The 26,598-nt window shown below is 35.9% G+C and overlaps 1 protein-coding gene across 5 annotated transcripts in view; it reads right to left on the bottom strand.

Annotated features, from left to right (window-relative positions):
- Positions 1-26,598, bottom strand: part of LOC150108645 (plasminogen receptor (KT)) — a 155,502-nt gene that overhangs the window by 37,448 nt on the left and 91,456 nt on the right. For all 5 annotated transcript variants that reach the window (XR_016550670.1, XM_090416105.1, XM_090416104.1 and 2 more), the window contains one exon: positions 365-474. Coding sequence is in view for 4 of the 5 variants with exons in the window: in XM_090416105.1 (XP_090272231.1) it covers positions 365-474 (110 nt within the window). In the remaining variant the exon portion in view is untranslated. The remainder of the gene's footprint in view (positions 1-364; positions 475-26,598) is intronic.

Genomic DNA, 26,598 nt, shown 5'->3' with positions numbered 1-26,598 from the left:
CAGATTGCCAATGAAAATTATGCAGAAGACAATTTCAATTTCTTACAAGAACAGTTTCTGCTATTAACTGTAAAAGTTAAGGTCAAACACTAAAAATATGCCCGAGCCTAATACAACAAGGAAATTTATGATAGTATGTCTATAATATCACAGAAGAATGTAATAACCAATCATACTTCACTGTAAAAAATTTCACCATAAGATCACTTTTAGTAGTGGTATTTTGCTCATTTATGGTAAAATAAACATATATAGTGAAAATTTCATTGGTAAATTATCTATGTTACACAGGGTATGTGAATTTATGACTTCACTTCACTCATTTGTAACATTTTTATTAGAACAAAATATTAAATAAACTTACTTCTTATTCGTTGCAATTTATTTCCATATGCTAGGTCTGCCTGATAAAGCACAACATAAGTCAGTGGTAAAAATGGAAGAAAAGCACTTGGTTTGCGAGTTTTTTTGTAACTGAAAAAATAATGAAGTTGTAAAAATTATATGCATTCATTAAACAGTGTACAGGGATTCAATGAAATACTAATTATCACTAGTAATTTTATATGCATGTGAAAATTGATATTAGAATTAATATGCATATAAAATTATTAGTCAGAGCATTTCCCCCAAGAATTATTTCATTCATTTTGTTATTTTCAATTAATTTTCAATGAAATAATAATTCTGCATTTAATAATTCTGTCTAGTAATAAATGCAGAATTATTATTTAATAATAATAATAATTATTATTAAATAATAATTCTGCATTTATTACTAGACAATTCTCATGAATTGCTCAGTGATTTCAAACAGCTGCTTCTACCATTTCAGTCTCTGCAAGGTCACTCATCTACTTGTTTCACCTGCTTCTTCTATTGCTACTAGCAATCTTTTACAAGCTGGCAACTGTAGAGATAATGTTTCTATTTATTATAAGGTTGATTATGGTGAGTAAAATGCAATAAACAATTAATATTGCTTTATTTTTATATTAATTATTAATATTTTTATTCAATCATAATTTTCAGTACAGTTATTGCATCTTACTGAAGAATACTCATTGAAACAAACTCAGACATTTTTCACACTTTGACCTTATTTTATGATCCTTCGATCCTGGACATATTACACAACAGTGTCAATAAATGTAATCATTGTGACTAGAACAAGAAAATATGCATAAAAGTACAAAATAAAAAAATAAAAATAATAAAAAATAAAAAATCACTCAAAAAATATTCATGTAAGTAGTTGCATGGGGGTCAGAACATCAGAAATCACTCCTTACTCCACAACTGATTGTGCCGACGGCCAGCACATGACTGATTCGGCACTGGCGCAGCAAGAAACCCAGTTACTCGAAACTGCAACAAAAATCTGTCCAATGACAGATTTTTGTTGCAGTTTCGATGGAGAAGAAGGTACTATCATGTCAGAAATCGAATTTGAATGACAGCTGGGGTCAAATAAACCCCATGCAACTAATTAAAGGTTAAATGCTCCAGGCATCACTACAGTCCAGTCAAAATGTTAAATGTAAAGGCATACCCCAGTCAAATGACATGCTAGGTTCCAGACCACTATTGTATAGTAAATTTTGTCATACTTATAGCAAATCACTGCCATCCCCAGCTTATAGATGTATGATAATGGTTTAATAACATTTTTAAACAGTCATATATATGTATAAATAATGTAAATAAAGCATTTATTTACATCAGATGTGCAAATACAAACGCACGCGCGCACACACACACACACACACGCACGCACGCACGCACACACACACACACACACACACACACACACACACACACACACACACACACAAAACCGAACATAATTATCACAGTGCATATCAACATGCTCAGATGGAGAAGCTGCAATAGCTGACTGGTTGAGTGGTCTTGTTACTTGACTGAAAGCTGTCAACCCTCAAATCATGTGGAATCACTTGAGCGAGAATTTAAACTTTGCATTGCAAATTACTCTGAAGATTGTAAATTTCACAAAAAATGTATCTTTGAATTTAACTGTCTTTCAGAAACTATGCCATTATATGACATATAGCTTGTCACATGGACATAATTGCTTGCTGCCCCTCAAATAAGCAAATAGATCTATATGAATAGTAATGAAATAACACAGCCGACTTTTATTATTATTGTCCTCATATAACAACCATAAGAATGCTTGGATAATTTGCTAGCTACTTATAATGGATATTTTGCCATAGCAGATTTTCTTTAAAATAGCATTATGCATGTAGAGCTGCTAATGGGACTACTTGGTCATTTGTTATAGTGAGAGGCAACTTTATGGCCTTCATTTTATACTTATAACTCATCGTTATTATACTTTCTTAAATTGAATTACATGAATAACATGAGAGAAGATATGAAAGGTCTGTTGGAAGAAGTGAGAGAGTAAAAATTGTAGGTTTGTTACCCAGATATGACAGTACTGAGTTAAAGAGGAGGGCAATGATAGCAAATGATTTAATGCACAGGATGTGTAGAAGAAATGGACATGAGTTTTAGATATGTGGATGAGTTTGATGGCAGAAAAGACTTGTATAAGAGGGATGGCCTGCACTTGAATTCATTTGACATCAGGAGCCTGAAAAAATTATTTCTTGGTATGAGACCTAATGCAGAGAGTCAAGGAAACTAAATCATCAAGGGAGGAATGGGAAAAATGTGTGTGAAAGTTCAGCTATGGTATGCAAACGTGATAAAGATATCTCTTTCTTTTAAGGTTACACGGTGATCAGCATCCATATTTACGAATTTAGGGACACAAAATTTAGGGTGATAAAGATATGAATGTCTTCGAACATGGTTATGTATGTGGTGAAAGGGAGGAAAAATATGCTTTGAGTTTGGACCTTTTTAGTATGTCTGGGGAGGAAAAAGAGAAAGTTCTAGAATAAGACCAAATAGATTGCATATCTAATTATAAGAATAAGCTAGGTGGTAATTTATTATGTCTATACACAAATGCCAGGAGCATCAGAAACAAAGGGGTTCATTGCTTTATTAAATATGTTGCAGCCTAAATTGTTGACATTTGTGAAACCTGGCTATAAAAATCAGATATAGTAACTAGGATTGAGTGTAATGGGTATACTATTTTTAGGAATGACAGAAGAGATAGGAGAGGAGGAGTACTACTAATAATATCAAATGGCTTAAGTCCAGTTAGAGTAAAAACGCAAGAAAACAATGATGGTAACAATGTCCCATGTAGCGGTGAGTTTGAGTCTATCTGGTGTGAAGTGGAAGTTAACAGAATGAAATATATGGTGGGGTGTTGCTACAGACCTGGTGGCTCAATTGCAGGGGACAAAGAAATGCATCACCAATTTAGCCTTATGGGTACCAAATGAGCGATCATTATGGATGACTTTAATTTTCCAAACATTGATTGGGCAGAAGAGAAACCTCATGATAAGAGTGAAGAGGAATTTATTGAATTGTTGCAAGACAACTTTCTCAAGCAGCATGTGAAAGAAGGAAGTTGAGGTCAGAGATGTTGAATTTGCTCATAGCATCAGAAGGGGTCTCTGTCAAGAATATGGCTATTTTACCACCAGTTGGTGACAGTGATCATGCTGTGCTTTCTTAGGAAGTATCTAATTGTATTGATGCTCTGATTAGAATAGGTTACATGCTGAACTACAAAGCTGGAAATTATGATCAATTCCGATTAAAACAGGTTACATGCTGAACTACAAAAGATAGAAATTATGATCAACTTAGGAGAATACTATCTTTGGTCCCATGGTATCAGTTATTGAATGGGAAAAATGTCAGCATCGCATGGGATCTTTGAAAAAGTGCTTAAATGGGTTGGTATTTGAATGTATCCCTAGTGTTCAAAGAATAAACAGGTTGGGAGTGAAATGGATGTGCAACCTTAAGCAAGATATCCACAAAAAGAAGATGATGTGGAAAGAATATTGTGAGAATAAGAGTGAGAGGAGCTATGAAATATATAAAGATCAAGCCAGAAAAGTAACGAGTATTGTGCAGAAAGCTAAATCAGAGTATGAAGAGAAACTGGCCATGCAAGCTAAAGGCAACCCAAAAAGAATTTTATCATTAAGCCGCAAGCAAAAGAAAGAATGAATGTGAAAGAATAACTTTATTGAATACACAAAGAAAAGGGAATGAGCTAGGTATTTCTCTCAGAGAGCAGTAAATGGGTGGAATAGTTTACCTTTAGGGGGTAGTGAGTGCATGTAGTGTGAATGAATGAGTCCTTAACTCCCTGGAGGTCTTAGATAATAATAATAATATGTATTAATGTTATGCATACCAGATGGAGGGTGTTTAGAATGAAAAGCATTATCTGTTTTGCTGACCTAGTTGGCCAGCAAACCAGATAACTGATAGATAGCATGCTTGCTCACAAACCAACAGACTGTGGTTCAAATCCCACTATAGGCATGGATGTTTACAATTGTTTTCAGATAGGAGATGAATTTTGTTGCCCAGTGTGAGGCTTCCCCACTCTATTTATTGGAGGACTGAAGTGGTTTAAAAAGTTTCACGAATCCCAAGTTTCGTCTCTAGAGTAGGGTTTCTGGATTATGTAAAAAAAAAAAAAAAAAAAAATAACAGAAAAATAAAAACTCTTAGTCTGCATACTATAGGTTTATAGCTGTTTGTGGAAGAAATATTAAGGTCAAGATGATTTTGAATTCATATGAAATGCAGCTAGTCAGTATTCCTCCCTTAGCTGTAGGAGCATACACCAGTCAAAAATAGGAATCCCAGATGTCCCGTTTTTGGCTAATGCATCCCGTTGTCACAAGAAAACTCTTTGGGACAGCTTTTAGTCCTGTATTTTAGAGTTCAAGACTGAATAACAAAATCAATGAGTTACAATTTCTATTCTATTAGAAACATCGCTCTCTGTCATTACAGGGAACTGTAGGTGCATTGTTATTTTCAAGGCGAGTGATGGCAACACTGCAACAATGATAAGTTCGTTAGAACAGTGCACATGTGCATTGACATTATTTGTTTACTTATACTTAGTACATGTGTGCATAGTAAACCTTACCACGCACACACTTGGAAAGTTAGAATCATTTTGTAAGACTAGCATATGTGATGGATACATATACTAAACTTTCACCCTCAGTCATAAGTGTCCTGTATTTTCACATAATCCAGAAACCATTTCAGGGTCTAATCTGTTGATGAGCTTATAAGTGCTAGTGTTATTCATAACTTATTTTAACGGTATTACAACATCAAACAAACTAAATTATAAAATTAATAAAAATTTTTTTATAATTTACTTTGTTTGGTATTGTAATACCATTAAAATATATTATATATTTCAGGGTCTTTAATAAGCAGAATGGTGGTCTCCCACCTAAAGACATTCACAAACATCAATGCCTATAGTAGAATTTGAATCAATGACTTTTTTTTTTTGTCTGGAGAGGTGGAGATGCTATACACTTGGACAAACAAGATAGCAAAATTAGACGGTTTCTTTAAATCACTCTCGCATATTGATTCGAGGATACATCATACGTTGCGCCCTTTGATTAGAAAAGATCTAAGTTTGAATCTCGTCGTGAGGGGAGGAATCTTTAAATGGACTTTCTCAATCGAAGGTGAGTTAGCTGATCTCATTCGGAGGTAGCAGGGTTTTTTCTCCTGGAAGCTTGGGTTTTTCATCTGGCATACAGACAAATCGGCCCTTCAGAACACATGCAATTTACAAACAAAAAATACAAGTGGCGGTGGATGGCGTTGGTGTAGAGGTTCAGTGTAGTGGTGAAGACAGAGATCTATAAAGTGGGTGTCCTTCTGCGATGAATCTACGGACTCCTTGGAGGTGTAACAAATAATAATAATACATCATGGTTGGTTAGTGAATTTAGTGCTCATGTAAAATTGATGATTTTTGACTATTTTATAGTGTTTTTTCCTCAGAAGATTAGTGTTTTATAGTATATTAGTGTAAATTTTAGTGTTTTATAGTATATTAGTGTAAATTTTAGTGTTTTTAGTATTTTATAGCATATTTTTATTAAGATATTTCAACAATAAGTATAGGTTTAAAATGGTGCCAAAAACGCACAAGTAACATAATGCTAAAAAGAGTCCCGAATGTAAGAATAAGAAGGCTAGCTCAGCTAACGAGGTTATTGGAGATGTGGAGGAGGTTAATGAAAATAAATTAACTTCTAAAATAGCAAAATTATAGCAGATTATCAGAGAGACAATGAGGGAATTACAAAAAGTCATGAGGTGTTTAAATGAGCATAGGAAGCAAAAGAAAATTAAGCAGCAAAACAAGAAACAACAAAGCATGGAAACAGGTAAGTCACAAAGTAACGGAAGTCAGGTAAGTGACATGTTGTTTGTAAAAGGATAGATTTTATTTGGTATGGTGACTCTATAATAAAACATGCTATTGATGAGCAAGTTATAACTTCGAGTTTTCCTAGAGCGAAAATTAAGAATATAAAGGAAGAATTCAAAAACAGAAAAGAAAAGCAAATGGGATCATAATTGTAGTAGGTATTAAGGAATTAACTAGTGATAAGTTCAGTATGAGAAAGGACATGAAAGGGTTGTTGGAAGAGGTGAGAATGAAGAGTGAGAAAGTGAAAATCATCAGTATTTTACCTTGATATGATAAAAATGAATTAAGAAGAAGGGCTATGATGGCAAACGATTCGATGCGTAGGCATTGTAGAAGAGGGACAGCCTACACCTGAATGCATTTGGTATTAGGAGTCTAGAAAAACTAATAACTAACATAAAGAGTCAAGGAAATTAAATTGTAAAGGGAGGAATATGTGTAAGAGCGACAATGTTATATAACTGTGTTAATGATGGGAATGGGCTTTGTCATGGAAATGTTGATGAGGAGAGAACTATTTCGACTTTGTGTTTGTCCAGTTTGGACCCATCAAATGTGTGCAAAGATATCTAAATGTATAAGACACTAAAGAAGAATAGAGATATAAAAGCTGTTCCAATGTGTCATGTGGACTGCAGACAAGAGTATACAGAAGAACATGCAGGTAGATTATTATATCTGTACACGAATGCTAGGAGTATCAGAAACAAAGGGCTAGAGTTTGCTGCTTTGGTCAATATGTTGGGACCTCAGATTGTAAGCATTAGCGAGACCTGGCTATCAGACATACTAACTGGTATCGAGTGTAAAGGATAGAGAGGAGGGGGCATGCTGCTAACATTGGATGACTTGAATCCAGTTAGAGTTGAGACCTATAATTGTAGTAGTGGGGTGTTGTTACAGACCAGGTGGATTGGTTGCTAGTGAAAAAGAAATGCATCAATAAATATGAAAGATAAGCATGTAAAGAGTAATCATAATGGGAGACTAATTATCCACGTATTGATTGGGTAGCAGTAGAATCTCATGAGAAGAATAAAAATGAATTTATTGAACTGTTGCGGGACAACTTCCTCAAGCAGCATGTGACAGAAGGAACTCGAGGTCAAAGAGTGTTAGATTTGATTATAGTGTCAAATGGTATTTCAGTTAAAGACATAACTATTCTGCCTCCAGTTGGTGATAGCGATCATGCAGTTATTTATGCTTATGGCTATAACATGAAACTGGCAAGTGAAAAGTACAATCACAATTTCCAGAAACAAATGATGAAAATCTTAACATATAAAAGTTCATTACATAAAAGGCACAACCTGCTTTCTAAGTCTTTTTTTTTTTTTTGATTAAAATAAAGCAAAAGTAACTTGTCAGAATCAAGCCAGGGGCAATTATCGTCCTGCTGTACCAAGTATGACAAGGCTGCATGTTCCCACAACACTTCACAACATAAATGTAGCTGTATCCGAGGTTTAATTAGAGAGCAGTTGTGTCTTGTGCGAGAAACTTGATCCATCAGAGGAGGCCCATTTCACATTGCATTATCATCGTCTAACATGAGGTGGAGTTCTGCTGATACTATGATGAGGACTATGAGAGTGACTACAAGAATAACGTCTTTGTGGTGAGACGGGACAGTGATCTTCTGTTTCCTCCATAACCACCGCCACGACCATACCAAATACAGGTCAAGGTCCAGACTGGAAAGCCAATCCAAGGCCTCATCCATCACCTTGTGGATGTCTTGTAGGCCATCAACGTGAAATTGGTGCCTTGGGCAGTCATACAATATGAATCATCGTCTGAACCACGGGCAAACAATCACAATAAGGGTGATCTAACAGCCCCCATTTATGTAGAAGGTAGTCACATCTGCCCTGATTAGTTCTGATCCTGTTTATTGATGACCAAATCTTCCTAGGAAGAGCAAAACCAGGCTGCGGAGCACAGAGATCTTTTACCAGAAAGCCATTTGTTGAGAGATTGTTAGACCAGTGTTCTCTCCATATGTCAGATATTGATGGCAGCGCAGCTGAAGACGGTTCATCCATGGACCAGACAGGCTTTCTAGATTTGAGACGAAGACTAGGTGGATTTATGAGAGTCTGGTGCAGGGGAAAGAGTGAATTGTACATTGCTTTATTAAATTCCTTAATCAAGGCTTGTCTTCTCCATATGTTTAGTGGAGCAATGCTAGATAGTACAGGCAGCCAGGAGAGAGGAGTGCTTCTCACTGTCCCACTAATTGTGCGCATGGTAAAGTTTAGATGGGTGTCTATAATGTTAGTATGTGCACTTCTTTCCCAGACAGAGGCACAATATTCTGCTGCAGAGAATGCAAAAGCTAGTGCAGACGACCTTAGGACTTCTGCACCACAACCCCAGGTTGTTCCAGCAAGCCTTGAAATGATATTGTTTCTGGTTTTAATTTTATTGGAGAGGTTGATGATGTGCCTTTTATATGTTAGGCTTCTGTCCAGGATCACTCCAAGGTGTTTTGGGTGAGGCTCATGTTCTACCATTTTTCCACAGAAAGAAAGGTTGAGTTGATCATGCAGTGCTCACTTGGGAGGTGACTCAATTTATGAATGTTCCATTCAGAAAAGGTTACAAAACTACAAAGCAGGAAATTATGACCAACTGAGAAGTATACTTAGTTCAGAGGAATGGGATCAGTTGCTGGATGGAAAGAATATCGACAGTGCATGAGAAGCATTTAAACAATACTTAAATGATGTCATATTAGAATGTGTCCTGAGAGTTCAAAGAATAAATAGGCTAGAGGTCAAATGGATGTGTAATTAAGCAAGAGATTCGTAAGAAAAGGATGATGGGGAAGGAATACTGTGTGTATAAGGATGATGTCCATTATGAAAATTATAAGCAACAGGCTAGAATAGTCACAATTGTTGTATGGAAAGCAAAGACTGAGTATGAAAAGAAACTGGCTCTGAGTGCTAAAGATAACACAAGAATTCTATCGATATGCTGCAAGTAAAAGAAAGAATGAATATGAAAGAATAACTGTTATAAATGCAGATGGTGTGAGGGTTACAGATACAGAAGAGGTTGTTCAACTAATAAGTGTCCATTTTGTTAAAAACTATCAACCTGATGTACAACCTGATTACGCAACATTTAGCTCACTGCTACCTTTTTAATGGATGAAGAAACTTAGGTGTATGAGGATGAGGTGTTACAGCTCTTGCACAAACTGAATAAGAATTCAGCAATAGGGACTGATGGGATATCAGCATGTGTGCTGAAAGTATTCAGCTGAACTGGCTGAATCTCTTATCTTATTAAACTGGCTATTCCTTTGGCCAGGATGTTAATTATGAGTCTCAGAACAGGGAAAATTCTGCAGGAATGGAAAGAATGCATGGTAATTCCATTGCACAAAGGTGGTGCAAAGATCGATGTAGCCAACTGTCGACCAATTAGTATCTCAGAAGTGGTGGTGAAGATTTTGGAAAAATTATTAATGCTCGCATTCAGAAATGGGTTCAGTGAATCTCTACTTTGCAATGAGCAACTTAGATTTACTAAGTAAACATCGTGTTTTAGCAACTTGCTCACATTCTATAGCAATGTTACCACTGAACTAGACAAGAAAAATGGATACAACATGATACTTTTGGATTTTGCTGAGTATTCTGACAGAATACAGCATGGTAAACTGTTGCATAATCTGGAGAATATGGATTTGGATTATAGAATATTAGCTCACATAAGAGGAGAGCTAACTGACAGATATCAAAAAGCAGCCTACGTGGGATGCGAGTCTGCAAGATTAAAGGTAACCAGTGGTGTAGCACAAGGATCAGTGTTTGGTCCACTGTTATTCAATTTGTAGATGAATGATATTGGGAAGGATTTGACAAGTGATATATAGCTATTTGCTTATGATGTAAAGATAGGTAGGGTAATGAGGATTGCTGCTGATATGCAGTACTTGCAGAATGACGTTGAACTGACTTGGATGTCAGTTCAACGTCAGTAAATGTAAAGTCGTTCACTTCAGTGTGATTAGATATCCAATGTCGTATTATGCTGGTAGGATTAAACTTGAAGAAACTAATTAGGCTAGAGATTTTGGAGTGTTTGTAGATAAGAAGTTGAAGTTCAGCTGCCATGTAGCAAAGATTGCAAATACAACTCAAAAGATAATTGCAATGCTGAAACAAATGTTCATATGTAAAGACCTCTTGGAAATTGTATGCAGGTCTGTGGTTTATGTTGTGATTCTGATATATTGGAGAGAGTGCAAAGGAGAGTGTTAAAAAGGATATCAGAATTGTGGAATACTGATTATGAAGACATATTGAGAGTTTGCAGACTGCAGACACTAGCAAGCAGGAGAAAGACGGGTGATATGATTGAGACTTATTAACTTCTGAAAGGGTCATACAGGATTTCATTTGATGGAATTTTTCAATTTATGGAGAGTGGAAAAAGGACAAGAGGGCAGGCACCCTTGGAAGCTGAGAACGAATGCCACTAAGAAAATGGTGAGAGCTATATTTCTCTCTCATAGGATGGTGCATGATTGGAATGGATTGCATTGGATGTTGTGAGTGCAAGCAGTGTGAATGAATTCAAGAATAAGTATGATAGCTAGTTCGTGTAGTATGTCCCCTCCCTCGAGGTCTCTCTTAATAATAATATTATTATTATTATTCTGGTTTTACCTTTGACACTCAAATTACTCAAATCTCCTCTGCATCCAAAAAAATTAGGATTCCTCCTTCACTCTATGCATTACTTTATCTCCAAGTAGATGTTAGGCCCTGTACAAATCACAAGTCTGTCCATCCATCAAGTATTGCTTGCACATTTGGGGAGGTTTCCCAAAGAGCTCCCTAAAAATACCAAACAAATACAGAAGAGAGAGACTTTATCTCCAAGTAGATGTTAACCCTGTACAAATCACAAGTCTGCCCATCGATCAAATATTGCTTGCACATTTGGGGAGGTTTCCCAAAGAGCACCCTAAAAATGCTCAACACAATACAGAAGGGAGAGAGCAATCAGATTGACTAATGACTCATCTCTTACTAACTCACTCCAACCACTTTTGTACAGGCACATTCCTATCATTAATATCTGCTGCATGCATACCAAAAATCAATATATACCTTAAAATAAGTGCAAAAAAATTATGAATGCAAATATCAACAGACAAAACAAAAATCATAATTTTTACTTCCAATTAGAAGTAAAAATTATGAATGAAAATAAAATTTAAAACAAATTAACTGCTTCTTACACCTTGCATGTGCTGTATCATGAAACAAAAAAAGCTGACATTATCACTTACCCGATAATGTTTTTTTTTTTTTTTTTTGTAGAAAACAAGGCGGCACTATTCTTTTTTTTAGTCTTTTGAGTAATTTGAATTCCTTTTTCTTATATCACTACAGTGAACTGACATTTGTGCAATTCCTCCTTTTCAAATATCATCATGTTCTTTGAACTAATGACATTTTCATATTCATGTGCTGCTTCATAAGCTTTTGCTGCTTCTTGAAATCGACCATCTGCTTCCTTTGCATACTGACCATGTAATTTAGGAGAGACCACTTTGGGAAGTAGCTCACCAACTTTATTCCAGTTTTTCAACTTGATATATATAATGAGGTGGCCTTATCATAATATTGTCCTTTCTCATATAACATAGCAGCTTCACTATATTGCTTCATGCTCTCAAATATCTAAGGCGGCACTATGTTTTGCAAGCGTTGAAATTGACAAACTTATCTGAATCCCACTGAAGAATGGTTTGGAAATCAGAATTTAGACTTGCATAGGTTGTTGATCTGTGAGTTGTGGTGGTTTGATGAAAGGTTTGTGAAGTGAGTAGGAAAAATGTACTGCATTGTTGTCAGTAAAACTATCTATTAGACTGATGGTCAACTGGTGCAGGGCACTGATATATAGAAGAGGATGGGTGAGAAGACAGAATCTTGTAGAACCTAGCATTAGTTGCGTAGTCAGAAGATAGGGGACTATCCACTATAATGTGCATTGTGCATCCAGTGAGAAGACTAGCAATTTAGTTCCACATGTAATGTGACTGACTGAATTTTGAGAGCTTACTTAATAGGCCCTTTTGCTAAACTTTCTTCCATTGTGCTTATCCAGAGTTGTGTGACGTGATGAGCATATCCCCCCCTGATGAACAGCATTGTAGGAATCCATAGTGATGGTCGTTTATTAGTTGAGTACTTTCAAGATACCATAGAGTTGGCTGTTGATGGTTCTCTCCATTACTTTAGAGAGAACAAGGTGAAAGAGATTGGGCAATAGTTTGATGGTAAGGATCTGTCACCTTTTTTGGGAATAGGTCAGATGGTCTAATTTCCAGGGTGTAAGATAGATGCCAGTGGAGCAAAAGATAACAGAATTAGAGCCAACTATGGAGTGCATATCTTCAGGACAAATGGAATGCAGTTAGGGTCAAGGGACTTTTTGATATCTAATATGGATAGGCTTTTCTGATCATTCCTGGTGAAAGGTCTGAGGAGGCACTGAGCATCGGTGTTTGGAATGGTTGGGGGACATTTACCAAAATCATATATGAAGGCAGTTGAAGAAAAGTATGATGCCAGGAGACTGGCTTTCTCTGTGGATGACAATGCAACAGACCCATCTGGGTGCAGTGTTGAGCAAAAGTTGTGATGAACCGCTTTGGCAAGAGACCAAAATGTGTGGCTGCCATTTGGGTACAATGCAAGTTTCCTGCTTAACTCTTTGGAAATCAGTTTTTGATGCATTGATGATTTTCTTGAATTTTCAGGCTTTGATGTAATCACTGAGAGAAGGTGGAGTTCTTAATGATAGCCAGTTGTAGTATGTTCGGTTCTTTATTTATACAGCCTTAGCACATCCTTTTGAAGAACCAAGGCTTTGGGGATGTGAATTTAGTATGGAATGGGGAATATACACTTCCATCCATTCTACAGAGGATTACTACTTCACTGATGTGTTCAGTGCATATGCTTGGTTTGGAAGGCAGAAAGCACTAACCACGGGAATGAGCTATAGACATCTCGGACGTCATCTCACTTGGCATTCTTATAATGCCAGATAACTTTTAGTTGAGAATGGCTGTGTAGGTACTGCTCAGTGGAGAGATAACCAAGGTTGTGGTCTGAATTACCTAAGAGAGAGATATAATCTTCACAGTATATTTGGAGGGTTCACTAGTGAGGAAGAGGTCCAGAGTGTTTGGATTAACTGGTAGTCTGGTGGGTGTGTGAACAATTTGTGTAAGGTCATTTGTGATGGCAAATCTCAGCATGTCTATATGCTTGGTTTGAGTAGTTGGAAAAGGAAAGCCAGCTGGTACTGTGAACATTAAAAATTGCCAAGGAAGATAGCCGTTTGGCTTTTCATCTTAGTTATAAGAAGATAATCTCGTTGTTAGGAAAGACTTTTGAGGAGAGGAAGTCAAAGAGTTCGGAGGGACTGGCACTGGGAGAGCAATATAGACAGCATATAAATTTGACAGGGGGAGGCAGAGAAATTTTCAACCAAAGTAGATCATGACTGGGAAATTCTAAGTTGAATGTCATCTGCCATGGTATGTCAGAGCAAACCTATGCACAAATGCTACCCTTGAGCTGAAAGGAGTTGAAGAGGGTGTATTTGGGGATGCTGAGATGAGTAGTAGCAGGAAGAGCAAGAGGGTGAAATTTGGATTTCTGTCAGAAAAGCAGGTGGAAGTCTCTGTGGGGTTTGTTGACCAAGATGACCATACACATTCCCTATGCAGCACTTGTACTTTTGGAATTAATATACAAGATTGGAAAAACTGATTGAGGTTGCTCAGAGCTGCCATTAGTTCTGATGAACCCACCAGTGTGTCACAGGTTACCATCACAATTTTCAGGAAAGTCATCCTGTCCCTTTTTTTTTTGTTCGTAGGTCTGAAACAGTGGCATTTTGCGATTTTTCTGCAACCAAAAATTTTTCCTTTAGTTTGGCAATCTTTCCTCATTGTATTGTCGCTTTCAGTGTGGAAGTTGAGGATAACGGCGTTATATTTTTTTGTTTATGGCCTCGACAGAGTAGTGCACTGTCGACACTACAAAGCTCACTAGTATCGGTGATTTTTTGTTGATCGTGGATCTGTTCTAGCTTGGTTTCAAGTTCAATGATACATCAGCTTTTATAAATTAATGTCCTGTTTTATTCTAGACAATTACTAAATGTTGTGCACTAAGACTATGGCAACAAACTTTTTCACCAGGAAGTTCACTGGAAGTCTCATCATTGGACATCTGACGTGCGAGATGGAAGCGACCTTTTTTAAAAAGAAATAAAATCACATTTTTACAATATTTTGAAGATAATGCCTGGTTGAGCAAATCTGCCTTCTTTTTTATTATTTTTTAAATTAATGGCATGAACCATCAGGTTGCAGGAATACAATTCTACTTTGTGATAACCAATTTTCAAAAAAAAAGAGAACAAAATTTAAAAAAAGCAAGCTTTCCTCCAATGAGTTTATCATTTTCAGCATTTCAAGAGCCTCCAGAATTCGTGAAGATAATCAGATTTCTTTCAAGAAAAACGTTAAAAAAGATTTGGTAAATTAATAATCAAATTTTGAACATGAAATCCTCCCCTTTTGTTGAAGAATGAAGATCAACAGAAACTTCTGATGAATTTATTTAATAGAAGTACTAGTAAACAAGAAGACAATTTCAGAAAAGTGATCAAAAAGCTTCCTTAATGGAAACTGAAGTCAGTGAAGATAGCATATTATTAGAAAGAATGAAATGTCTCAATGAGAAAATGGAATGTAACTGACACATTGGCTCTTTCAGTTCTTCTTGTCTAAAAGACATGGAAAGTAAACTAGAAAATTATCTGTGCACAGAGAATGCCCCAAAAATTTTATTTTTGCATGTTCATGTGGTTATGTTGTTGTTGGGTTGAAATATTATTGCACATACTTTTTAATCTTTTTTCACTCTTTCATAAAATCAGTTATGAATTAATGTATTTTTTGGTTGAAGTATTATTGCACATACTTTTTAATCTTTTTTCACTCTTTCATAAAATCAGTTATGAATTAATATATATTTTTGTACTTTTTCCTATTTCAAAACATCGTTTCATAGCAATGAACAAAAAATACATTAATTCATAACTGATTTTATGAAAGAGTGAAGAAAGTGAACATGCAAAAATAAAATCTTCTGTCTTTCCTTAAATTTAATAAAAGTCATTTAATTTTGCAAGAAGCATTTGTTAAAAAAAAAAAAGAACAAAACATAATAATGAAAGGAAAAAAAACATTGTGCTTATTACCTTAAATAATAAAAGAAAACTATTAATTTTATTATAATTGTACAGGCACCTCCATGGAGTCTGAAGACTTATTGCAGAAAACCCACATTATCTACACAATCTATCATGCCTCTCCTTGAACCCATTAACAGACAAAGCACTCACAACTGACTCTGGCAACTCATTCCGCTCATTCACAACTCTCCAAGCTTAAAAAAAACCCACAGCCCTACTAACAACACCTTTATTCAACTTTGAGGAATGACCTCTTGTTCTGGCCCCTCTAGCCAAGTGATGAAATATTTCTCCTGCATCAATCCTATAAAACCCTTTAAGTAACTTAAATGTTTCTATCATATCCTAAATCAAGGATATTTAGTGCATGGCCTGCAGGCCATTTTGAAAAAATAACTACTTAACATTAAAACGTGATTAAATAAAAAATAATTTCAATGAAGCCTGCAGGCCACTATGCTATACTGAGGTATTTAGAATTGTAAGATGCTTTCCAGATTCACAAGGAATGCTGTGCATTTGATACTTTACATAAAATCCTATAAAAATAAATATTAAATAGACATGCTTCTTTAGCCATCTACCAGCGACAAGCGGTACTTAAGTACTAGTACTAAAGTCGCAGATAGATGGCTGAAGCAGTAGTTCATTCGAGTGCGCTGTCTAGTGCCTTCCAGATACATCTCGAAGGTTCTCGATACATCATTATTTTCATATAAATACAAGAGGATCACATCCACAGTCAGTCAGTCTTGAACAGTGTGATATTCATGTATAAGAACACGCATGTTCATCGTGTTAGCCACAGCCTATTGTGGTTTTATATTGCCAGACTTTTTTCATTAGTGTGAGACATATTCAGTGGATAATAACCATTACACGTCCATTTTGGATCATTTTTGGGTTCATCTTCCATCATATGGCATCTACGAGTAAAAGCGTAAATCAAGTGATTCTTGTCGGATTTTTAATGAAAAGTGGACCTACTTTTTTGTGCTGATCGATGATAAGCCAGTGTCTGTATCAAAAGAATACAATATAAAACGACACTATGAGACAAAGCATGCATCCAATTTCGATCACCTTCAAGGGCAGTTTTGTGTGGACAAAATGAACCGTCTCCAAATTGATTTAAAATGCCAGCAGGGTACATTTAAAAGGCAGAGGGAAGAGAGCGAAGTGTGCATCAAATTAAGTTATGTAATAGCTGAAAAAATTGCTAAAATATCAAAAGCCTTCTTGGACGGCGAGTTTGTGAAAGAGTGTCTCATCGCTGCTGGAGATATTTTGTGCCCAAATAATAAGAAAGTGCTTAAAAAACTGTGTTTGTCTGGGGTAACTGTAGCAAGACTTGTTGAAGAACTTGCCAATGACATTGAAGGAACTTTAAAAAAATGGTCGTCCAAATTTACGTCATATTCACTTGCTCTAGATGAGAGCACAGATGTTAAAGATACATCACAACTGGCTATCTTTGTCTGTGGCATTGATCAACAATTCAATATGACAGAAGAACTGCTAGCACTCGTACCGATGAAGGGAACGACGAAAGGCACTGATATTCTTGAAGCCGCCAAGAAAATGCTCCAGCGTTTCAACCTTAGCTTAACCAACCTCGAGGGTGTGGTAATGATGGTGCCACTGCTATGGTGGGAAAGAACAAAGGGTTTGTTGCACTGCTATGGAAAGAACTGGAACTAGAAGGAAAAGATTTCATCCATTACCACTGTTTAATCCACCATGAGAATTTGTGCGCGAACTATTGGATTTGAGAATGTCATGAAAGATATTGTGACTGTCGTCAACATTATTAGGGCAAGAGGATTGAATCATCGTCAATTCCAAGAGTTTTTGACCCAAGAGTACGAAGCAGATCATGGCGATGTAGTTTATTATAGTAATGTGCATTGGTTGAGAGAGGGAAGGTTCTTAAGTCTTTCACTTAAGGAGCGAAATACAGCAGTTCATACAAACCAAGGGGAATCCGATTGCAGAATTTAATGATCCGAAGTGGATGACAGACTTTGCCTTTGTGACCTACATCTCATTGCATATGAATGACCTAAATACGCGGCTACAATCCAAAGATCAACTGATGCACACTCTGTTTGATCACATCAAAGCTTTTGTGGCCAAGCTCAAACTTTGGTAGACACAACTCGCAAAAAAAGACAACTCATTTTCAGCTTCTCGATGAGTCCAACTGTTCGTCTCTTGATGAATACGCTACAAAATTAGCCATGTTGTGAAGCGAGTACGAAGAGAGATTTAGTGATTTTCATAACCAACAGTCTTCTTTAGATTTATTTTCAATGCCATTCAGTGTCAATGCTGCCAAAATGCCAGGCTCGGTATAAATGGAGCTGCATGAACTCCAAAACACCTCTTCTCTGAGAGAAAAATTATTCAATGTGCCCTTACTTACATTTTACAAAGTACATTTCCGAGGACGCATTCCCTAATGTTCACCGGCATGCTTTGAAGATGTGCACTTTGTTAAGAAGCACATACTTATGTGAGCAGTTCTTCTCCAGAATGAAGCATGTGAAGTCCAAGACAAGAACTCAGATTACGGACCAATATCTCGAGAATACTTTGCGCATAGCGACTTCCAACATTGATGCCAACATCGACAAGCTAGTCAAGGAAAAACATTGCCAAGTTGCCCATTGACATTGTAAAAAATGAATGTTTTCTTCATTAAATTATCTTTTTTCAAGTATTGATTGTATTTACTTATCATGAACCCGACTCTTACCTACGCTCTTAAAGCTGAGTTTGTTTATTTTTATAGGATTTTATGTAAAATATCAAATGCACAGCATTCCTTGTGATTCTGGAAAGCATCTTACAATTCTAAATACCGCAGTATAGCTTAGTGGCCCACAGCCTTAATTGAAATTTTGAATGCGGGCCCGCACCGTCTGAAAGGTTGAAGACCCCTGTCCTAAATAGACAGTTGGAATGGGAGAATGTGTGAGACAGTTTAATGTTGGAAAGTGTAAGGTTTTAAAATTTGGGAAGCAGAGATGGGATGCAGAGTATATGATTGGTGGGGATATTTTAGAGGAGGCAGAGGAGATGAAAGATTTGGGGATGATAGTGGATAAGGAATTGAATTTTCGTGGACATTTTGCTAAAATTGTGAACACAACAAAGTGGATTATGGGAATGATGCAGAGAACACTGACATGTAGAATTCCACACGTCAGTATGGAAGTCATGATTCCATTGTACAAGGCTTTGATTATCTGGTTTTCAAAAGGATGATGTGTCGTGATTTTCTTTCTTGACTACTTGTATAAGAAACTATAACATTTTAGGAATGTTAGTCAAGTGGGTAATATTTATTATCCTACTAGTTTCACCGATTTTTGCTATCGTCATCTTCAGGGATACAATTGGTAAGCGATATGAAGGTAACAGACTAGGTTTTAACTGACAGTGCGCGTGTCTCAGGAACATGATTTATTTGTTACGAGACATAATGTAATTGGCGTGAAAGTTCATTTCTTTGATGTTTAGTGTTCTAATTAAAGTTTTCCAAATTTCCGGTAGGATTAGGCCTTGATTCTTATTTAGGTTTCCTGTTGAATGGGCGACCATAGCAGTCTCCTTGAAGGTTCTGAAATGGTAGTTCTCTTCTATATAGGGCATATGACTCTTATCCCACTCAATAAGATGGTTGGTAGAGGCAAAGTGGGAAGAAAGGCCTGAGATCACTAAACATCAAAGAAATGAACTTTCACGCCAATTACATTATGTCTCGTAACAAATAAATCATGTTCCCGAGACACGCGCACTGTCAGTTAAAACCTAGTCTGTTACCTTCATATCGCTTACCAATTGTATCCCTGAAGATGCCGATAGCAAAAATTGGTGAAACTAGTAGGATAATAAATATTACCCACTCGACTAACATTCCTAAAATGTGTTATAGTTTCTTAGGATGATGTGTTGTTGTTGTTGTTGAAGAGTTCAAAGATGACCGAGTCAGTTCCTCTTCTCTGAAATGTTAAATATGAGAACAGACTGAGAAAATGCAAATTACAGAGCCTAGTGGGAAGGAAGAAGGGAGACATGATCAAGACATATAAGTTAGTAAGAGGTAATTATCAGATTAACATAGATGAGATTTTTTATAGAATATCTGAAGGCAGGGAGAGAATGAGAGGCCATCCCTGGAAGCTGTATAAGACAGGAGTGAGGAGTAGATTTTTTTGGATGAAGAACAGTGGGTGATTGAAATGCACTGCCTGAGAGTGTGGTGTGTGCTGAGACGGTGAATGCATTTAAGTCAAGGTATGATGAGTTGTGCATGTGAGAGTAGGACCTTCTTTGATGAGTCTCGACCCCATGGAGGTCTGTTGTTGATGATGATAATAATATCTAAAAGATAAAATATAGATGACAAAATAAAGACATTTCCGAAAATCTGTGGAATAATTAAAAGGACAAGGAAGAAGATTTTTTGTAAACTTCAAGTCTAGTACATATCACAGATTGGAAAAAACAAAACAAAAAATATCGGATTAAACAATGTGCAAGTGATTGAGCAAGGTTGATAGATACTGTCACATGCTGTTAGATTCTTAATAAATGCAGATCAAACTTGGTGCAGAATTAAACTGGTTTTTGTTACACTGGGGGTGTCAAGCACTTCTGAGGCTTTTTTTTTTTTTTTTCATTTTCTTATATAACAGTTATGATCAATATACAGCATTTCTATTTTTTGACAAATTACTTGGTGGCCTATGTTTGTAGCGTGAAAGGCTAATCCCAACCAATGCTTCCTTTTCCGCATCTTTTATATGTTCTGACATGCAAGTCTCTCCAGATCACCCTGTCTGGTTTACACAGCAAATAGGACAATAGCAATTAATTTTATAAATGCCTGATTTCTTTATGGGAAGATGGTGAGGTTTTGGCAGACACAAGAACCTAGAAATCTTGTATATTGAAAAAGAATTCACTTTGATGTTGTAATTATGTAAAATTACTGCAATCTTCGTAACATGTGTTGTTGATAAACATATGGTCTCCTACTGGAAGTCCAATAAGTAGTTTCAATCATCCTAGCCTCAGGAATGATCAGTTACTATCCTATTCTAATTTTATTTTTTTTAATTACAGAACTATTCAAAATGATTTTTTTGTTTCAAGATGCTAATAATTAAGTACACTTTAGCGCAGCAATTTCCTTTGCGACTATTAAGACTGATTAATGAAAAAAGTTTGTTTGTTTTTATTTTTATTTTTCCTTATTACAATTGCATTTTTATTTGATAAAACAACTTGAAATGATAGTATTAATAATCTTTGGCTTGTATATTTCCATATACAAGTAGCCAAAAGGTGTCACATCTTATTACTAAAATACTCTGGATTAGGGATACATGTTGATAGTTGTTTCACTTGATTATACTATAAATTAAAGATGAAAAGAATTATATTCTTGGTTTCATCCTTTATCCGAGCATAAGCAAACAAAGTTTGTGCATGAAGTCACTTCACAACAGGACCACTTGTGTGTGTGTGTGTGTGTGTGTGTGTGTGTGTGTGTGTGTGTGTGTGTGTGTGTGTGTGTGTGTGTATAGAGAGAGAAAGAGAGGCTAATTAATGACTTCACATCAATTGCCTTGGTATCCCATAATGCAAAGTATGCATCCTTATGGACATGTATAATATATAATACTATGCATTATGGGAAGGGCCACTATCCAGACCGGTTTTTGACCTTCATTGAGGTCGAATCATATGGTTAGGTCATATGGAAATATGACTTCTGCATTACTTCAACCTTGGTATCACTTCTGGGTCTGGCTCCCACTGATGAGAACTCAATAAAATGGTTAGTAACCTTTCCATTTCTAATTTTTTTTTTTTAAATTACAGAACCACTCAAAATGATTTTTTTTTTTTTTTTTTTTTGTATATAACTGGATAATTTGCATTCAAACAATGTTTCAAGATGCTAATAATTAAGTACACTTTAGTGCAGCAATTTCCTTTGTGACTATTATACATGTCCATAAATATGTGTGCTTTGCATTATGGGATACCAAGGCAATTGACATGAAGTCATTAGCCTTTATATACAAGTAGCCTAGTTTGCACGTGAAGTGACTTCACATGCAAACTTTGTTTGTTTACACTTGGATAAAGGATGAAACCAAGAATATAATTTCTTGGAATTTTTAATATATAGTATAACCAAGTGAAAAAACTTTCCACATAGCTCTTATTATATCTTCTCCATTCTTACAGGTCAAAAGATTTTTCTAAGGATTTTATTTTCAAAGCTCTGGAAGACTATTTTATCATAGTCTGTTATATTTCTATTTTATTTCTGTTTGAGAGAATATTGGATGGTAATAAATTGTAGTAAATGATCAGATCTACTTGATGCATGTATTATTATTACGTAACACCTCCAAGGAGTCCAAAGACTCATTAAGGTAGGGCACCTATTCTACAACTTTCCGTCTCCATCACTCAAGTTCACCAACTACAGAGAACTGCACCATCGACACCAATGCCATCTATTGTCCATCATCACCACAAGCATTTTCACAGACAACCACAAACATCCATCCCCATGGTGGGATTTGAATCCACAGCCTTTTGGCTGCAAAGTGGATATGCTAATCACTCGGCCAACCAGGCCGACAAATCTAGCTTCTATTTCCGTACTAAATTTATTATCTTGAGTAATTAATGTTCTAAGATACTTGAAGGAAGTGGCACATTTAAATTTCTCATTATCAATGGTAAATTGGTAATTTTTTCTTTGGTTTTTGTGTTACTATACAACTTTAAATAATCAGTTTTATTCTGGCTGATTTATAATTAGTTTTTTGGCATGTCATTCTAATGCTTGTATAGCACAACATTATTTTCTACTTGTGTAAAACCAAAAACTCAATCGATTCCAAATGAATTTTCTGTAGGTACTCTATCCATGATACAATTCCATATGTTTTCAATATTTTCAGTCTCTTTCAGTTTTTAATTCAATCATTTAACTTTCTTTTCTCTGCTTCATCCAGTTTATTAAAACTGCATCTCATCTAATTTATATATACTGAAAAATATTTACTATTCATTTTGACCTTAAAGATGGCATGAATCACAAAATAATCATCACACTTAGTTACTCATAGCTCCAGATATTTTAGTATGTAAATGTTGTGTATTTAGCTATGATATCTTGAAAGTTTATTTTTCACTTGGTTTAATCCTTTATCCAAGTGTGAACAAACAAAGTTTATGCCTAAAAGTATCTTCAGGACTGGGGTAAGGTAGTATGACACCGGGCAACTCGTTGCAAAGGTGGAGCAAGCTAACATCACTCCTATCTCAGTATCTCCCATAATGCAAAATACATCTCCTTGTGGATATTTATAATGTTATGCATTAAGGGAAGGGCCACTACCCAGACTAGTTTCGAAGGTCTCTTCAGTGGGAGCAAGGCCCAAGTGGAGATACCAGGCAGAAGCATTAGCAAGGTCATCTCTACCTATAGGAGTTGCCAAACGGTGTGCCACCTTTTTATTAAATTACTCTGGATTTAGAGAAAGATGTTGAAAGTTGATTTTTCACTTGGTTAGACTATAATAAATTTAGTTTAATCCTTTATCCAAGTGTGAGCAAACAAAGTTTACACCTGAAAGTATCTTCAGGACTGGGGAAAGGTAGTACGACACCTTAACATTAGGAACGTGTGAGCACAGCTCATCTGCTTACATGGTATGGTCACTTAAACAGAATGGAAGAGGAAATGTTTGCAAAGCAAGAGTTCTTTTGCCAGGATAGCAGAAAAAAGAACCACAAAGACCAAGATATAGGGGGAGTTATGTCGTTGTTCTTCATACTTTTCTATATTTTAGTTCTGTTGTGTTTGCCTTACTATACTATAATTAACTCTCTTCTAATTCTCGATTATCTTTAACACTCAATTCAATTTTGCATCTACCACACTCTATATTCTACTCAATCTATAATTTGGGCCATTTCTTAGACCAGTCACGTGTATTCTTTAAATATTAGAGGTTTTATCTTAGTTAGGAACTAAACCCTTAATTCTATTATCTGAGACTGTCTCCTGATCAAATATTGGCACATTTATTTTTTAAAGCTGCACCAGCCAATATCCTAGGATAGATGAGACTCTTATACAAGGAGACCTTTTCAGAATAATATACAGCGGTGAAAGTTGTAGCACTTATACTAATATATAATCTAATTCAATTCACCTATATCAAACTTAGTATGCAGTCGTGGCTCATAAATCTCTACTATACTTCTATATCCCACCAGCTTACGTTCAGTTTTGAGTGGTAGTTTGAATTCATATCTCAGGTCAATATCAGGTATAAAATACAAAACATGTTTATTGAGGTCTAAAATTTATATACAAAGAATGCACCAAACATGTGGTTATTTCAATTTCATTCTAAGTAAAAGAATTAGATAACACAGCTAAATACTCTTGAACATGAATAATAACTTGCTCTACTGTATTGCTCATTAAAATACAAAATTCCTAGTTTATAATTTTATCCCCTCAATCATTTCTAAGTTACTTAATATTTCTCACATTTTGTCATTGTTATATCACATACGATCTCCTTCTCCGATATTTCTTTCCAGTTGGGACAGGTCATTGCCAAATATGGTAATCTCTTAAAAGTTCACTATCAAATGTCCACACTCTAAATTACACAGTGTCCACTCATTTCTTTAACTGGAAACAAAATAAATTCTCTACTTTACCATCCCCTAGAATGATTATCTGGTCCATTCACTGCTTTGTCTAGACATCTCGATCTTTCTGCTGGCTTTCGCCCACGTGGTCACTTACGATGATCGCACGACATGGTCGTTCTGAAACGATACAGTGATGTGCCGCCCTGGTCTCGCTCCATTACTGCTTACAGTTTTCAGCATTGCCGGTTCTTCAGTCTTGCTCAGCTGCCCTGGTATGAAGGGTTAGCTAGCCAGGACAGTCGATCTACAAGAAACAAGGGATAACTTCTATGGCCGATCCGGAATCACCCTGGTGGGAGAGAGAGCCAACGTCCACAAAAAAAAACCAGGAACCAAAAAAGCCTTGAAGGGGGGGGGGGGGGGAACCCTTTTATATCACCTCCTTTGGCGCCCTCTCTCCACTACGTTTTTCTGCACAGCACGCATCTTCCGCACGTGCGTCTTCTGAGAAAGCATTCGAGCTTCATCTTCCATATAATTTCTCTCTACCTTAGGCCATAAGTTACACTGGACGGATAAGACATGACCTTTAGACTTTAGCTTACACTCAATTAATTTACATACACTGCATAGGATATTCTATTTTAACTACATTTTTATACAAAATTCCTTTCATGACTTTGCGTAAACAGGATTAATTTCACATTTCTAAATCAACGTTCTTTCAGCTCTACTTTAGGTTAATATACGTGTATTTACTTTCTTGCCTAAGTACAAGTTTCTCATTGTTTACATTTTTGACTTGTTAGATTCTGAATGAATTAATTCCTTTCCAAATTTGATCATTCAGGATGTAAAAGGGGGACTGATACAGTAACAAGTGCCTTAAAAGAAGGAAACATGAGATCTGATAGTACTGGGGTCTTGACAGAAAACAGATTAATTTAGAGGAAAATTGTTGACAGGAAGTTAGTAATGAAGTAACTTTTTCATGTACAGTAATCTACCATTTATCTGACCACAATAGGAGGGCAATTTGCTGCTCTGATAATAGAAGGGTCAGATAACTGATGTACAATTACATGGTGTTGTACCAGAAGGCAGCTGACATGCAAGAATCATTTAATTGAATGGTCACTGTTTTGAAGGTGAGATAAATGGTATATTATTGTAGTACTATCATAATATCCTATACATCTCCTGAGGGTGCAAACCAGGAATTTGATAATGATGCTGAAAGAAGCAAGAGTGAGAAAGTGAAAATTGTTAGTATATTACCTGGATGTGACAGAACTGAATTAAGAAGAGCTATGATGGCAATGATTTCATGTGTAAGTTGAGAAGGAATGGATGCAAGTTTTTGGATGTGTGGAGTAAGTCTGAGGGAAGAATGGATTTGTCTAAGAGAGATGGCCTACATCTGAATTCATATCAGGAGTTCTGGAGAAGTTATTAATTGGTATGAGACCTAGCACAGAGAGTCAAGGAAACTAGATTATGAAGGCAGAAATGATGAGAATTTGTGAGTAAGAGCAAAGAGCAACTATGCTATGCAACTATATTAATGATATAATGTGAGTAATTTTTTTGTGTAGTACCATCATAATATCCTGTAACCCTTTGAGAATACATATCAGAAATTTGATTACGATAAACACTGCTGTGAATTGTTTTAAATGGAATAAGAATTTCATTAATCAAATTTGGTATTTAGCAGCACTTAAAATTTATAGAGTAGTTTCAAATAAACCACTTTGATGGCAAAATTAGGAAAATCAAAATTATGTATCTAGAACAACATATGTCAAAAAATGACTTTAGACTCAAACCTTTAGATAAAGTATGATGTTACTGAACAAGAATCAACTTACTATAATATCTCCCTTATAATGTGCACAAGTTTATCTGAAAAGGGAAAATGTATTATATTCTTGGCATGTAAATAATTATAGCAAGAGTTACATGTGCGGTTAGGAAGCCCAATGACCATATCATTTCCCTCTTAAAATACTGTCCTAGTATTATATTGATCATTAAATGACATTGTGATGGCAATGTCTACACAAGAAAAGTTGAGTGTTGTGAAATATGCTGAAGCTCAAGGAAATTAGGTAGTAGGTTGAAATTTTGGTGGCATTAGTGAGCCCTAATGTTTTGATTGCAGTGATAGCAGCAAGAGA

The sequence above is a fragment of the Typopeltis vanoorti genome, chromosome 3 (genome assembly GCF_054136105.1).
Source record: "Typopeltis vanoorti isolate ZY-2024b chromosome 3, IOZ_Tvanoo_1.0, whole genome shotgun sequence".
NCBI classification, from domain to species: Eukaryota; Metazoa; Arthropoda; class Arachnida; order Uropygi; family Thelyphonidae; genus Typopeltis; species Typopeltis vanoorti.
The sequence above is the reverse complement of the archived record's forward strand: the minus strand, read 5'-3'. Positions and strand labels throughout refer to the sequence as shown.